Source organism: Hesperophylax consimilis, chromosome 1 (genome assembly GCF_061612785.1).
Source record: "Hesperophylax consimilis isolate HC1 chromosome 1, BYU_Hcon_1.0, whole genome shotgun sequence".
NCBI lineage: Eukaryota > Metazoa > Arthropoda > Insecta > Trichoptera > Limnephilidae > Hesperophylax > Hesperophylax consimilis.
Window position 1 is genome coordinate 34453585 of NC_142836.1, and position 18056 is coordinate 34471640.

At 31.6% G+C, this 18056-nt stretch overlaps 1 protein-coding gene across 2 annotated transcripts in view; it reads right to left on the reverse strand.

Annotated features, from left to right (window-relative positions):
* Positions 1-166: 166 nt before the first annotated feature.
* The window catches only part of LOC149426720 (very long chain fatty acid elongase AAEL008004-like), a 36541-nt gene continuing 18651 nt past the window's right edge, over positions 167-18056 (reverse strand). For both annotated transcript variants that reach the window (XM_089638079.1, XM_089638088.1), the window contains exons 2-6: positions 15374-15587; positions 14008-14198; positions 6438-6518; positions 5293-5592; positions 167-2236 (exon numbers count right to left, since the gene is read on the reverse strand). In XM_089638079.1, the coding sequence (XP_089494205.1) occupies positions 1958-2236; positions 5293-5592; positions 6438-6518; positions 14008-14198; positions 15374-15437 (915 nt within the window). In that variant the 5' untranslated portion in view covers positions 15438-15587 and the 3' untranslated portion in view covers positions 167-1957. The remainder of the gene's footprint in view (positions 2237-5292; positions 5593-6437; positions 6519-14007; positions 14199-15373; positions 15588-18056) is intronic.

Here is an 18056-nt window from a genome sequence, read left to right on the forward strand (position 1 = left end):
TGGTACCTGCTTTATCGCTCCGTTCCCACAATCAGTTCGAATTTAAAAAAAATTGAACCTGATTTTACGCGAAATATTTCACACCACGCACAACATCATAGACAACCGAAATAAGTATCTTTGATGATGTTAAATAATATTTAATAAAATTACTTTTTAAGGATATATTTTTATTGTGCATTAAGATTACAAGAACATTATATTCTTGTAAGCATATTATTATAAATTATAACAACATAATACCATTCATAAAATTTTTTTACTGAAAAATATAAATCAGAACATTCATCAAATTACCACCCAATTCCTGTACCCTTAACTTGATTGTGTATCTTTTAAGATACACTAACTAAAATTGATCGTTAATCCTTCATTCTAGTTTCCTTCGTATTTTTGATGCTCTTCTACTGTGATGTTAAACTACTGTTAAATTATATTTTAAAAAATCGCTTAGTGATCATCTATAAAATAATTACATACGGTGTTAATTACCGTCAAACACCTTTTTCATTTCTAGAAGTTTTTTTCAAGAGCCCTCTTTAAAAAATGCAAGAAGTTCAAAAATCAAATATTTTTGGAGTTTCTGACTTACAATATACTTTAAACGTAAGTACATTAATATTCTCTCACACATTTATTTATCGGGAAAAAATATTTGACAATTTAAAGAAAAAGATACAATCTGGAAAACCTACTTACGCTGATTTTTCTTTACTGTCTAAGATAAATTTCAAATATAATTCCAAATACAGAAAAACCTAGCACAATAATTTTTTTACTAGAATATTTCTGTCATTGCCAAGTTAAGGGTTAATAGTTTATGAGCAATTAATAATCTGAAAACAATACTCCCACTCTCGATATATAAAACCTAATCTAGCTTTTCTCACAATAAATTTCAGATTTTTTATTCGTTTGTATTACTCGTATTCAAGAAAAAGATAAAACCATTACTAGAATAATGTTATCGTCCTATGGAATTAAAATGAAGGCTACGTCTTTTTTGCAAGCATAAAACCACCATATTTAAAAAAAGTATGATACAATATTTACATTCTTAAATTAAACCTTGAATGTAGTTATGATATTAAATTTAATATTAGAAGATAATTTTAAGGCATTCTAAAAGCATAATTTGATCACGAAATAATTGAACTGAAATTATCATTAGTTAAAATTTTGTGGAAGACAATTTTGACTTTAAACATTGTTTTCATTCAAGTAGGTAAGCTCTTGCAATACATCGATTTAAATATCAATATGATATTCTTTTTATTATTCAAGTTTTTAAGCAAACGTATTTTATTTACATCAACGAGATATCAGCCCTCTCATTAAAAACTGACAATTAAATTTTCTTGTTGGTAACTTACATATTCCAAATAATATGTCCGATTATTGAATTTATTGCTGGAACATTTACTTTTTCTATGCTTAAGTAGGTACTATCCTTTACAATAGGTAGATACTTAACTTGTAAGAAAGGCATCAAGGGTTCCTGCCTTTTTTAGAATGCCATTCCATATTATCTAAATGAATCATACTTATCACCAATTAATTTATGTTACAAAACTCCAATGTATAATACTATTCTAAGAATATAAAAGCATTGATTTCAACACCTTACTCGTGAATGATTTTGAGGTAAAAAAAGTAAAATAGTTGATAATAATACAATGATTAAGTGGTAGAAGAAATAAACTAAAAAAATGAAAAATTATAATTATAATGGTTTCACCAAAAATTAAAGCAGACTGGAGTATTATTGGCCCAGTAACTGATAATCACATTAACGCAATGATTAAGAGATAGGCAATCATTTAAATTATACAAATGAAAAAAAAACACAATATGGCATAATTATAATATATGAAATGTAAGTGAATATCGTAAAGTTTTAACACCAAATCATTTTTGTCGACACAGTCTTATAAAAAAAACTAAAAATAAGTTCACCCTACGAACTTTTAATCTTCCCGTTGCTACCTTCTACTTCGGGAGTTTGTGGCGAATTCAGTCCGTTTTTGACTCCGTTTATTTTGCCGTTGAGAGCTCCATTGGCGTGTCCGTTGGTGGTTGACTTAGAGGCTGGCTTGTAGGACTTGTTGTAGAAGTCTGCAAACAGGAAATAGAAGAAGACTGCGTTGGGGAGGGTGAGGCAGACTGACCAGCGAGGGTAGCCGCAGTCGTAGAAGATCAGCTGGGATGAGTGCAGGAAGGTGATGCAGAACTGGAGCTGTGGAAAGAACAACGTTCACACGTTAGATCAGGATCGTGCCTATTTTCACTATTAATTTATCTATTTCATTATTAATTTAATTAATTAGTCGCTATTTAATTACAATTTTTTTCTATTTAATAATTAATTCATTTATTTAATTAATGTATCTGTCCCAATACTTTACCATGACTCGGTCGTCTTAAATACCTGTACTTTAAATCATGTCTCTATAAAATGTCGTTACTGGTATGTTATTAAAAAACCATCATAATGATTTAATTGAATATAATGTTTAACCTCTAATCATTATAGATGCGTTTTTATTGATCTAACTGACTCCGAAGTGCGTCACTAGCATGGAATTAAATTATCTCGATTTGCGTCGTTTCGGCTAAGACTCCGACTATCAACCACAGACGACAATAACTACATGAGAATACTAAAAAAAATTGTCTCATGAATTAAGAATACAGTCAATATATTAATGTATTTTAATTGTTTCGTGACCTTGAGAATAAACTAAAGTTTAGACAGATTAAAGAAGAGAACTTGTTTTTTGGCCTTTAACTATTCAAGCAACTGCCTACTCTTTTCTTCTTCTTCTTTAAGTTAAGTTCAGATAGACTGACAAAGTTGTAAAATAAAATCTACAGCTGAATCTCGCCTACTGATTATTATTTCTAAATAATTTGAAATTAAAGTGATCATCTCGGTAGTAGAGCGGATATCTGCTTGGTTCTGACTAAATTTACGTTTTTGCACATAAAACCTTAAACATATTAAACCTCAGTCTATTAATGTGGAAAATGCTGTCATTATCAATGTGATGAGAGATCATTATTCAAAATCGGAACACTTAAATAGTTTTAGCTATGTATAAGTGATGAGATACAAACGGTTATTTCCCTCTCCCAATTCCTGGCCTCCAGAAATCATCTATCCAAAATGAGGATGTCATATTTCCAGATGCTCAAAGGAGTATGGATTCAGAAAAAAAGGAACTAATCTTAAAAACAGTTTTTTACGAATATATGTAACAACTACCCTGCAACATACTTTTGACATACTCTCTCTCTCTCTCTCTTTATATCATTGACCTCATACTGTGTAAATGTACATAGGTATCTATATAGGTAAGTGTACATTATACAGTCCAATTCTGAAAAAGGTTTTTTACAACCGAAACTAGTTGACATTATTTGAGTATACTAATAAAGTGGTTCAAGTTCAAGTCAATATCTTTTTATTTCATCAATAGTTGTAAATTAACTCCGTAGCCTCATTTTTAATCAATGAAATTAAAATACTTTGTATACACCACCATTAAATCAAAATAATCGACATATTTCAAAACCAGAGGTTCCTTCGTTAGTACACGTTTATCTTGACGAAGAATCCTTTGGTTTCTAAACATGTCGATTATTTCAAGGTTATTGCTAAATTTTAGCACAATTATAATATTATTATAATGCGTAAGAAAGATTGTAAGTCGATATGATTTCTCACAATTATTTTACTGCTTCCTTGCGTTGATATCTAGTAAAATTGTAATGTTTACTAACTGTCGTTAGTAAGATTGTATTTCTGTGGAAGCGCGGGGGACTGGCGAGAGATAATGGTTGCAGTGATTGGCTGATTTTGGGTGGCGCCAAACCAACATAAATCCGCCGACAAATCAGCGGACGCTGTTCACTTTGCTACAATCTTACTAACTACAGTTAGCAACATTTTTATTTTACTTGGTATCAACACGAAAAACCAGTAAAATTGTGAAAAATCTTACAATATTTCTAATTCCCTGTAAAATTATGACTGCTAAAATGAACCAACAAAATTGTGAATACTACGGACCATTATAATATTTCTAGTAAAACCAAAATTTTACTAATCTTGCAATATTACTGCGGCATATTATGAAGTTTTTTGAAGTGAAACTTCTTTACGCGCGTTATGCATTTTCGAGGACCGGAGTAAAACCGACTCATGACCGTCACGAAAAACCGTGATCATTTCGCTATAGGAGCCTAGCTAATATTATATACCTAGTTTAGGTCACTCTCCAAACTCAGCTTCGCGGTCTAGAGGCAGAGCGCCCCACTCTCGTCGTGAAGAACCGAGGTTCGATCCCCGCTTTAACTTTTTTTTTTTTCTTTTTGTGATTTTTTTAATATGAGGAAAAGTGATAAAATGCTCTCGTGTTGCGACTTTGTAAGGCATACATATACGAAAATATCTACATTTTTTTAAATAATTTTTTAAAAATTACATAAATTTGTTAATTTTAACCGATAGTCTCCCGAAATGTCTAAATCCATTTAGTGAGACTCTAGACCGGCAGGTGTTCACTCGAGTAATTGGCTAGAATTGACGGTCGGTACCTATATGATATTTTTGTCGAAATATAGCTTACAAATCGAGCCGGTAGAGTCGCTCGGTATTTTGATTAATTATTTTTATTTTGAATCATTAAAATTACTAATCAAGGCCGATAACGTGACTAATTATTCTCGCAGACGTGCGTGACAAGTTTTTTTAGTAAAAAACACACCCATTATTAATTAATATACGGACAAATATACGGAAATATTTTTAAAAACGACAGATATGACTACACACTGCCGATATATCTTCTATTCGACCCTATGTAAAGCGTTAACGAGACGTTATGTGATATTATTCATTTGCCGTGTTTGAAAACGAAAATTTACACGTTAAAAGTCAATTGAGGAGTACACGTTATACGCGGTTCTCGTCGCGCGAGATACCTCTCCTCGTGGTTTAGAGGCAGGGCTTTCGACACTCGTTATGCAGGACCCAGGTTCGAATCCTATATTTTTATAACTTTTAATTTTTTTTATCACATGCTACTTATAAATATGTCAATATTAGGAATCTAGTTAAACTTTCATTTGTTAACAACACGCCTTTAAATAAATTTATGCTTTTTAAAACTATAATGTACAGTATTCTAAATAATAATAATAATATGAAATGAAAAGAGAGAGAGAAGAATACTAAAAGTTTTTTTCTTCATTAAATCTTCTTATTTAATTAAAATAATGAGTGTGTACCATCTGCAGGGTGGTGATGTGTTTCTTCCACCAGATATACTTCTGGAACCTGGGTCCCATGGCGGCCAGCATGTAGTATGTGTACATGACGATATGCACGAAGGAGTTGACGACGCCGATGAGCGTGCCATGTCCTCCAGGATAGTACTTGGTGGCTCCCCAGGACACCATGGGCATCACGGTGTGATGGTACATGTGCAGAAAAGTGATCTGGCGTTCCTTCTTGCGCAGGACGAAGAACACGGTGTCCAGTAACTCAGAGATCTTGGCGAGGAAGTAGACGTAACATCCTCTGGCCACCTATTAATTGCAAAAAAAAAGTTATTAAACATAAATTGTTTATCTAAATCTTAATTTTTCGAAGAAAAGGTCTTCTAACCGGTTGTCACTTTTTGATGGAATTATTAATTTTATTAAAAAAGCCAACTAACTTAGTTTACATCGACATTTTTTTATATAAACCATCTACATATTTCGCGAACAACGTTTGTTTTATCAAGAGTTAATGTACACTTTTAGATCACTTTGGCGAGGGATGGTAGAAGGTGGGAGGAGGGGTAAGAGTGGGGGTAGTATATTAGAATTATTCATTACCATATTAGAAGGGTAAAACCGGTTGAATAGGAAAATATTTAAAAGAGATCTTTGATGAACTTATGAAACTAACGTTGTTGCATGTACATTGCGTATATAAAAATAAAATGAAGTAAAATAAGTTATTTGCCTTTTAAATTAAATATTCAAATCTTTTTCTATGTCTACAAGAAGGAACTTTTAAGCTATTAATTTTGCAATGCTTCCATCGAACTATTTTCAACTTTAAAAGTCATTCCATTTCAATTAACGAATGAATTGATAGGTTTCATGCTAAACATTTAGTAAAAGGAGAATGTATAAACACGTGTTTATAAAAATGATTATACTTTTGCATTTCGTCATTATACATGTATTAACAGGGCAAATGCAGGCGCATGAACATGTGTTCCGATATATATGGAAAGTACTAACATTTTATTAGGAAACAGCGTGCTGTCCCGTTTTCGATAGAAACTGTTCAAAAGTTTGAATATTCAATCATCTCAAAGATGATTTCATTTTGACAAATCAAGTAGGTACTGATTATAATTATCCATCACGTGACTTACTCTCATAGCTTCTTGGGTCTCCGATTGATCTACTGGCTGACATTTCCAACTGTATTTGGTGAGCCACGCTGCATCCAATCCCTGGAATAAATTTTAAAATACAAAATTAATCACATAATTTTAGCTACGGACGTCAACAATGCTATTAAACTTTTAAAGATAACAATAAACAATAACCATAATTTACGATTAAACGTCATATTTTCAAGAACGATCTTGGTGACTCATGGTGACTATGCATGTAAATGAGGAATCTAATGGACATATATTTCTCTGAAAAGCAATCAGTTGCCATTTGAAGACCAATAAACAAGTTTCCTTCAAAAATCTTCAAACTTTAAATTTGGTTAAAATAATGATCAAACATCTTTTATTCCCTTTTTACAACAAATAAGATAATAAAACAGTATTTTATTGTATTCTTCGGCGCTTTATTCAGCACGTATTTCTAATTTTGTATTCATTGATAGAGATTTTAAATTCCACGCCTTTTTATAATTCCAATAAAAGATCTATCTGATTTTGTTGTCAAGCCTCTTCCACACGACCCTCAAGAGTTCAATAACACTAACTTATCGTAAGTTATAAATATAACTTTACATCTTACGACTTTTGTCACTGGTTTATGTAAATCATTATGAACAGGATTTAAAAGATGGGTAAATTCATTCATTTGGAATTTTATATTTACATATGGATAATAAAACGTAAAAGTAGTATCCGCCTACCATGCGATTGAACAGGTGGCTAATATATTTTGCGAGAATTCGTCAATAAAAAACTTAGGTTGTGTAAATTGATTCAAATTATTTTAGATTCGTACAATTTACCTTGTCACTCTTTTCTTAAATAGTATTTTTAAATTTATGATGGAGAAGTAAGAATAATATTTTATGAAGTTTTAAAATGGAGACCGGATAAATCATCAAAATGATAATTCATCACACCTTTAAAAAGTTATATAAAGTCATGGAAAGTGATGAAACAAAAAATTTTGGGTTAAGTAGGTTCGGTTGGGTTAGGTTAGGTTAGGTTAAAAAAGATTTCATCGTTTTTAATGACTTTATATCACTTTTTAAAAGTGTGTTGAAAAGTCACTGTGTTGAGTAAGCATGGAATCTTTAAAATATATTTTTTTTAAACAGAAAAGTGAGGAATTCTCTCAGAATCGCCCTAATTAGAGATCACCGTTGTGATCTTAAAGCACATTTTAATTACACTGCGACTGTGTAGCTTAAAGGGAACCAAACCGAATAATGTTTCTTTATGACTCCCCACCAGGAACGGCAGAATAATTGTATATAATGAAAGCTGTCCGTTAGACAAATCCCAGCATTTTCAACGCTTTGTTAGATACAATTTAAAATTTATTGATAAAGGTCAGTTTCTCATCAAACGTAATACGAAGTTATTTCATTAGCGTGCCTGATTCAAAACTGGAATAAATCAGTAATAATTACAGGTTTAATTAATTAAATTGTAGTTTTTATGTTTCTTAATGCCTAAAGGCACAAATACAAATAGGTAGGCTGTAATTCATTTTACATTTATTAAATACCAGCCATCACGATATATTATAATAGGCCAGATGCTTGCATTTTATCATGACTTGGAAACATTTGTGCATTGGATTTCTACTAAGATTTCGAAAATATTCCAAAAAATACCATATATGTTTTAAATAATAAAATTAACAAAACCGGTTTTTTTAGCTTAATGTCCGGTCGACCAATTTTCTTCATTTATTTTTATAAAATTTCACAGTGATTTTAATTTTAATATGGCAACACTCAGACTTCCATTTGACATGATTATTAAGTAATCTTTTTTTTTATTTTTTTTATTTTTTATTTAGTAGCTATATTATACATTTTTTTAAAATTTTTATAAGAATATATATATAAAAAATAGATGTTGATTATATTCATAGTCCTCCTCACTAGGAGATCCTGTGCTGAGGGGGACTAGGTTTTGGATAAGTTATTCAGCGACTTCTATGGTATGACTCCATGTTTTGGGTAAGGGTTTCCAGAAACTTCTACGACGATGTTTTAAATATGCTAGTAAGTTCTTTTTCCGGTAATTCCTTAAGCCAAGATTTAATGTTCTTAACGCAGTTGTTTTTTGTTTTGATTTGTTTGATACTAAGTGGGAGTTTGTTATATACCTTTACTGCTAAAAATTCAGAGCTTCTTTGTCCAAAGGTAGAGTTACACTTTGGTATAGTTAGTATCTCTGTTTGTTTGGCTCTGGTTTTGCTTTGAAAGATGCTTGAAATTAGTTCGGGTCAGTCTGACAATTTTCCAGAAACAGATTCATGCATGATGACAATCTTCGCATAGTCATACACCTTCTGACAACTTCATTTTTCGAAAAAAAAATTGAGCAAAAATCATTTTCCTGTATTGCTCAATGAAACTATTAAATATATTTATTTATTTTTACGATCTCTGCAGACCGTCAAATCCAAGTTTAAATAATAAAACATAACACAGAATTCGCTCCCTGTCATAATTCAAAATTCTGACAGAAATTATGACATGGAAGTTTCGTAAGTTTCTTTGACTTCTGACATAGCGACATTCAAAAGAAAAAAAATTCAATGTTTAAAAAAAAATCAGTTTATCCGGTTTAGTTTGTCCGGACTGGTCCGGTCCTTCCAGTTTAAAAATAATTGTCCGATTTCACGGATAGAAATTTTCAAAAAAACACCATGGTGAACTTTTGCCTGAATTGAAAAAAAAATTAAATGTGACGCAAGTTGTTTCGTTCTTCAAGTTGGATTCGTGAATCTCATTGCCTTTAATGAGGAAATATTGACAATTTTCTGTGTTTATTTTTATTTTAGTTTTTTTTTTTATTTAATAAATAGTTTACAATACATGTGCAATTTACTACCAATTAAAGATTTCCTCTACTAATACATTATGCCAATTAAACAGTATAATAGGTATTACATACATATAATTACAACAAGAGATATTCAATAATAAATCATTATATTTTATGTACTTTGGTTCAGTTGGGATATATGACTATGATTTTACAATTGAAGATATCCACATCAGAGGGAATATTATTATAATATGAAAATAACAACATCAAAGGGAATGTTATTATGATATCATCATCAGAGGAAATGTTATTATAATATGAAGTTTTAGTGTTTTTCATTAGTTTATAAAATAATAATATTTTTGGTGACTTTTTATGAGAAACTGCACAAGAGTCCCAACTGCTCCCGACCCTCTGAAGACAGTGAGACTATGGTATCCCCAATAGAGATATGTCATGAGGCTGAAGATAGTCGGGAAGAGGAAGGTAGGGAAGTACCTTGCTATCAGATCAGTCACCGAATACGGCCATTTCAAGCAACGTTTCAATTCTGAATGGTGTTCTTACACCAGGGCACAATTGAGAGTATCTTCCACTTTGGGAGGAGCCGCAAAAATTATACATACAAGTAAAACAAATAAATTTTACTTGCGCACTCCGGGATTTGAACCCGCGACCTCTGGCTTTACCACGACCGGCATAGACCAAATCTTATTACATCAATGACGACCGGCCTTGAACTCAAAACAAATTTAATTCAAAACAGTATTTCACATCACGCACAACAACACAGACAACCGAAAATTGTATTTTTTATGAGCATGATATGTTTACTTGCTTTCAACTATTATTCTGATATTTTATATTGAAAATAATCTGATGTTGACATTCTCTAGAAGAGTTAGTCTAAAATATTTAAACGGAATAAAGTGGATGTGATAGCTCTTGCAGTGTTTACTCTATGTTTACAGTTTTGTATTTAGTCATTGACACTTATTACTGGTTTCGATTCAATTATTATTGAAAACTAGATTTTTAATTAACATATTTATAATAAGTAAAGGCAGTTAAGTACTTAACAACATTACCAACATCAGGTTTAACGAATACTTCGACAAGATTAGCAGGAATGGAAAATAAGACGTAATACTAGACCAGTTCTTCAATTATAGCAAAATTGCTTCTTTACGTCATTTTAAATCAAATGAAAATAACCAACAATGCATAGATATACCACTACTTTTGATAAAAAAATATCGACATGTTTCAAAACCAAAGGTTTCTTCATCAGAATACAAAGTATACTGAAAAACTAGAATACACGTACATTAGCATAGTCAAAAAATATGGACAAATAAATAAGGTACTTGTACACATTCCATCTAACTGCTAGGAAATCCATCTAGCTTTCGAATTTATCGAAGAAAGTTCATTTTGATGTATAATTTGTTCAGTATTTGGATTTCTAGTTATATATATGTAATTTAATATTTCTATTACATAAACGCTTCAATAGTTGTCTTTTAAGTGACGCTCTAAAACCATAAATTTTTGTGGTAATTTTTGTTACGAATTAGCCTTGCTAAAGTTTTCCTAATTCGATATGTAGCCGCTGTGAGATTCGTGCAAAATCCATCTAATTGCTTGTCAAGTTTCCAGCAAAACATATAACTAAGAGGCTAGTGGAAACATAAAACAAATACGATAATATTACAGAACTAAAAGAACAATTAATTTTTATTACCGTCAATGATATAATTGTATTACATTGCTCGCCATCTCAATAGGATTGTTGACTGTAGAAGACACTAAGCGATTACTATGCCATGACTATGCAACAAATGGAAGAATTTATTCATTAGCGGGGATTCCTGTTTCCCTGTTTATGCATCTCTACAGCTACCGCAACATAATTTATTAAATAAGTAATTGTGAATAGATAATTTACATTTATTTCTAGTAAATGTTTGAATGTATTGTTTTAAAATATAAATTCCAATATCTTGGGAGACCTGTACTCACAGGACTCTCAGAATCAGAAATCACACTTAAATCTACAGATTAACGCGACCCAAGACTCTAGACTCTAAAGATACTAAAGCATGGGAAAGACAAACGGGTTGTGCGTACTATTTATTTATTAACGCTCTATTTTAAGGGCTTTAACATATGAATAGTTAAAAAATACAGTTCATATCCCCTAAACTACCTCATTAATGTTTTTTTTAAATTGTTAAGTGATACATTGAATATGACATCCACTGACACTTGGTGTAATTTTTTCCCTCCATAAGAATTCTGGGCAGTGATAAATATGGTAGTTAGTCACAGAATTTCTGCATTGAAATAGATCCCGACTTCTAGTATTTCGTATTGGAATCCAAAATTCTATGTAGTACTGTAGTGTTGTAGAAAGCTTATGACCGGTCAGTGGCTGAGTTGGCATCGCGTTTGAGTCCCACCCAGGCGTGGTGCGTTCGATTCCTAGCTATGTTCTCCATCACAACACAAGCAGCACTTTCCGCTTACTGTGGTGGCAGTAGAAGATTTTGAAATATTATCAGGTTATTCGTAACCAAGGAATGTTTGTATTTCTTTAAAAAAAAAAATTAAAACTTGAAAAGTTTAACAAAATTTTCTGCAATACCTATTTTAAAACTTAGAAAACGTAACAATTTATTTTGTATTCTTTCAATAGCTTGTACATGAATATCGTAATGTGTGTTCCAGGCAGGAGAATTGTACTCAAGTTGACTTCTAACAAAGATAACTTCTAACAGTGTAATAACTTAATATTATTTAAATTTCTAGTTAACCTAGTTATATATTTGGACTAAACCCCTTCTAGCTTTTACACACAGATTTTTTTTTATTTTCCTTTGCAAATTTGCAAACCAAATAAAAACAAACGTGCTTTCTGTATATTGGCACGATCGAAGTACAAAAGAAAATAGACTAAAATTAAGATAAAATAGCGAATCAACGCTACCGACTAGTCTGCGTGAAATCACCACCGGTTCTTTGTCTTTGTCGTTCCTGGAAAGAAGCCAAATATGAATTACGCAGGGATGGTTTCCCATCGACGCGCGACGTTTTCTACATTTATAAGGAAAATATTCATAGATCATACTTATTTATGTATTGAAGTATAACTACGTAGGTATATTTATGATGAGTGTAAAATATCGAAATTGATTACCTGCCATTTTCAAGGAATAAATTATCAATTCATTATACAACAGCTTCATCGCCACAATTTTCCGTGTAACATAAGGATGCTGACATGTTAATAAACTTTATGAAAATGACTCTACAGCTGTCTTTATGCGCCATAAAAGGCGTCTTTTATTATTGTCAAATTCTATCCCATATTTTTTATTAATCTTGCAAGTTTTATTGAAAAACATTATAAAAATGGGGTATATTCTGTTGCGATAAAGTTATGTAAATATTTATTACGGTGGCATAAGGCACCGCGCATTCTTGTTCACCCCATCTTACTACAAATTTAAATACAAGTATAGAAGGTAGATACAATTCAACCCAGCTAGAGGTATATTCGTTTCGGTACAACCGCCACCGGTGCACTAGGAAATACTGCATTTTGGGCACATAACTTTGGGGATGTGTTTGAAACTAACACTATTCATAGAGAGGATTTACTATCTCTATAAAAAATACTTGATAAAAACATAGGTATATAATGCGTGCAAATAATATAATATTCTAAATTTTTATATTTGACGCGCTTATTTTTGTTCTGGTTCCCTCGTTTGTATTTGACTATCATTATAGAAATCTTCACAACTGCAGTGTGAAGAGCCCGTAACAACTGAGCGGAACTACTCTCGTACCAGTCACGTAAGTTTCGAAGCCAATAGACCACACGCTGCTTAATGTAAAACTGTATGCACCCAACGCCAACGAGCCGAGAAACAGTATGTATGCACCATATAATTTTTTTTATACATGAGGCTATTCTTGATAAACTCACTTGAAAATCTGTTCCACTAGTCGAAACTTGTTATGCTGATTTCACACAGAGTGTCATCATTTATTTATTTATCATTCTTTATATATAAATAAATAAACATATTTCGCTTTATAACTATACATGGTGTCCTGGAGTAAAGTTTGCCAACTTCGGGAGGTGATTCTATATAATGGTAGAAGTAAAAAATAAACAACTTTTTTCGAAAGTTCCGCGTTTATTTTCCCATATAAAAATATTTTTCCATAGAAGAATATTTATTTTCCCACACGAACAATTTTACCCGAAAACTTCTTTAAAACGTGGGAATTTCGAAAAAAGTTATTTGTCTTTTTTACTTGTATAAGTGCAGAATCACCCACCGAAGTCAGCGCATTTTGCACCCGAATACCCTGTATAATTCAATGCCGTTAGCATGAACACATAATAATATTATTCTTATCTAACAGTAATGTTAGGTAATTATATAAAAGATTTTTCCTTATTTTACGTTATGATTTTGTTCACTTATCTTAAGATTAAAGAGTTTTATATTATTTATTTCTTATTCGGAAAGGACATTGTGAACGTGTATAACCCCATTATATATTCTTCTTTTATCACTTTCAATATTTTCTGAATTAGTTTATAATTTATTATATTGTCTTGTGTACTTAAACAATACATCCGTAAAGTTTTACAACATTTTCAATAAAAAAATAATTAGTACATTCAATGAATGTAAAATAAATACTGTTGACTTGCCTCGTAAAATAGAAAGACGCTGACGGCGACCTGCAGGAAGTTGTATACGACCAGAAGGTTCTCAAGGGAGTAAGGCTTTCGGTGCTTCATGTACCGGGGCCCCCAGTTGAGTACGAAATAAAGGTAGGCACCCAGAATCGTCATTCCGGGCATCGGGTCGCTAATCAGGAACCAATGGTTCGTTCTGTGATCTGGAAAATAATATGAACAATATTTACATAAATATAGAAGCCAAAAAATATATGTTAATGCATCAAGAAAAAATAAAAATAAAAAAATGTTGGAAACTCTAAGTCTATAGTATGGTACAGTTAAAAATGATGTAAGTTATTATGATCGAATCAACTCAGTGATCAGAGCACTTCCCCGGCAAGGAAGAGGTACTGGATTTAATTCCTAGATGTTCTGATTCCTAAACCGTAAATACAGTATACCATGCCAATATATTTGCAAAATGTTGTGGAATAACTTGTTAAAACGTTTCATCATTGTATTTTCTGCACCTGAGAATCAACATGATCTTCTATTATTTGTTTTACATTTATTTTCTCGACCCGTATCTGGAAATCATTTCGAGCAAATCAATAATTTACTTGTTTCAAATCCATGTTAAATGTAACGCAATATCCCTGAACTATTTAAACTGATAAAAAAGGGATAGGTTTACATGTTAATGATGTCAGTAGCCGGAAAGAAAGGATAACGCTATTTTTTATTACTATTGTGTGAGCATTTCCCTTTTGTGAGCTATGAAAAAAAAATCATTGACGGGCTATCTTATCAAAACAGTTCAAATCAGTAGTTTATTAAAAAAAATAATGAGCACACGCAGCGATAATTAATTGCATTTAAATCATATTCTTCCCGTGTAATTACCGATTTCAGGAAATACACAAAACAATAAGCGCGATGTTCGCTGGTAAGTGGGTGGATGTGCCGTGATGAACTTCCTCTTTCTCTAACTAGTGCTATGTTTCTTACAATGTGCAGTATTCGTAATCTCGGTTCAATCTAAATACCTCAAAGACTGATGAAGAGTATTGGACAGCTCAAGTCTGTTTGAAGCGATAGCTAGATGTGTAGATAATAGTTAAGAGGAACAGTTGGACAGGGTTTTTAATGCAAAACTTCAATTTGTATTTGAGGACAAAACACTGAAACCCCTACCATACTTAAAAAAAAAATAAGAATTTATTTTTTTTAAAGCCATAATGTTTTTCACTCTATGTAGTTCCTTATTATAGAAGAGCGCATTACTTAATAAACATTTCTTCTACATTATAGGCTGTCCTTAAAACAATACGTTTATTTATATTTGTCACTTGATAGGTTTGTCAAAGTTATTAAATAATTAATCACAACTTACCAGAGAGATCAGTGAAAATGAAGTCATAGTATTTGGTGATAGAATTATTGTATAATGACGTCATCTTGAATTATTATTTTCTCCTATACATAAAATATAAGTTGGTTTCCCCAGCCAACTGTTTCCCTCACAACAATAATTGCAAGCAAAACAACTTTTATCACAGGTTAATTGAACTTTTCCTCATTCGGTCATCTTGTGCTTTCCTCAATATCTGAAACAATAAATAATGACAATGGTTAAAAACAGTAGGTAATAAAGGTATTAATATTGTGTCTTGTAATACTCGTTAAGAATTCTGACACTATGACATTGACTGTATTGAAAATAGATGCATTAATAAAATGTGCCCACTATTCTGTATATTGTCATTTTAAACAAAGACAAGACAACAAATACCAAAAGACAAAACCTAGAATTGGCACTACAGAATACCACAATAAATAAAGTAAACGCAAATATTTTTAATACAAAGGAAAGTGATTACTTGATGCATGGAGTAAGTAAGGAATGCCATTAGAGTCAACAAAATATACTGAAACATATATTAATCGTCTAAGAAAACCTAGAATATAGTTAATAAAAATAACATCCTGGCATCAGGATAGCATTATTTCATGCCAGGTGTATCAAGTACGTAAAATACATTATTATTACCCAACGTTAAATAATGTCTATCACAACAATTATGTAATGCTGTTTTAATGATTGGATCAAGTCTCATAAAAATCGTGAAAACATAATATATTATAATATTCTGAATAAGAATTTGGTTGGTTCTTATCTCGCAACTCAAATCTAGGTCACAGTCAACCACTTTTATTTGAAGAGCAAACTTGAAGTTGAACGTCTGATCAACACGATTATAAAGCTTTTGACATAATGCTTTTTAACCGATGAATAACTTACGCATTTTATCAGCCTTGGGCCACTCGTGGAAGGCTGTTTCAGTTAATTGGTATCACGTTAAATACTCAAAAATGGTTGTGCATCCTCAACAAAATTATTTACGACGAAGGTAAAATGATGAAATTTAGGCCTAGGTTCTATTTGGTTTGTTGATATCGGTATCTTATGCAACAAATAATAACAAAGCTTGTATTATGGATGTTATGTCTTAACTCCTGTATTAGATATGGCGTAATAACGTTGTCCTTGGATATCAAAATGCCTTTTAATTGAATAAACACACTGCCCGTATATAAAAGCACTAAATCTTATGTTTATTAATATTTCACATAATGCCACTGTGTACACATTGGTAACTTATTTGAGCGTGTATAGCCACTTAACCGAGCAAACTCCGGCAATTATTGCAAAAGAATTTAACATCTTACCGCGTCTATAACATCACCTTAAACCAAATAAAACAAATACGAGTTGCCTTAGACAAATATTATAACACGAAGAAAATCGAAAGCGAAGTAGGTCTATACGCAATTACGCATGGCTTATGCTGTACAGGTAGATCTGATGCGAGATTTTAAATCAAAGAAGAAATTTAAAACTTCTCAGACTTATAAGACTTGTACGAAACTTAATCTTTCCAATAATCTTATATTATATGGAGCGGAAGGATGGAACTTAACAAAAGCTATGAAAAAAATGTCTAGAGACCTAGAAACTTCAGTATTTTAGAAATATAATGAGACAATGTTTGAATAACTTTTCATCTAATGCATCCAAAACCTCAATTTTGAATATATTGCTATCGCGCAAAACCCCGAAGTACCCGGAGCTAGTGGGTTTATGGCACCCCTAATTCAGGAGTATTGTGAGGTTAAAGGAAGTTGTAATAGAAAGGAGATTGAAAATAAGTAAAATGGAAGAAGAGATTGTTGGAAAGAGCATTATTAAAAAGCTGGTCTTAAGCCATTTTAAGCAATATTTCGATTCCGAATGGTGTTATTCACCAGGGAGATACTACGATTATAGGAATATAGTTTATAGCTAATGTGAATATCGTAGAGGTTTTTGACCCCAACACTTATCGACTTATCCCAATATGCTGAAGTGTTCATATGAACGTGACATAAAGAAGAAGAAAATGCTCACATTCCAATATATATTCTTTGTTGGTTCGCTCAGTTGAGAGGCGCTGATATAGACGACAGAATAACATTTAAAGTATTTCATGCTGAAAGGAAAACTGCTAAATGTTATTGGATATTTAAAAAGAAAATTTAACATACCAATACATCAAAAACAATTTTACCGTCGAAATAATTACACAAGGACAAATTTTTAATTGACGAAATTACACTGTATCTATTTTTTAATAATATAAAATTTTAGAGCATATAAATTTCCAAATTGAAAAATAACAAAGTAAGGTTAGTTTAGATATTGTTAGATTTTTCTGACGGGTGTAATTCAAGTGGGTGCAATTTAAGTTGACGTTATTCTGCCCATATATAATTTCGTCCATGTGTAATTTCATCCGTGTGTAATTCTGGCAATGAGTGAAATTCATGCCTGTGTAATTTTTTGATAAAACCATATTAAGCAGTCGTTATTAATAATTTATACCAATATTAATGTAGACGATTCTTACGTAACGTATAAATAATATTATTTGTGAAATAGCCGGTGCAAACATTAACCTGTATGGAAAAATGTTGAAACACTTAAGAAGAAGAAGGGATAAAGAAGTGAGAGAGAGGGGGTGAGGAAGGTTTTGACA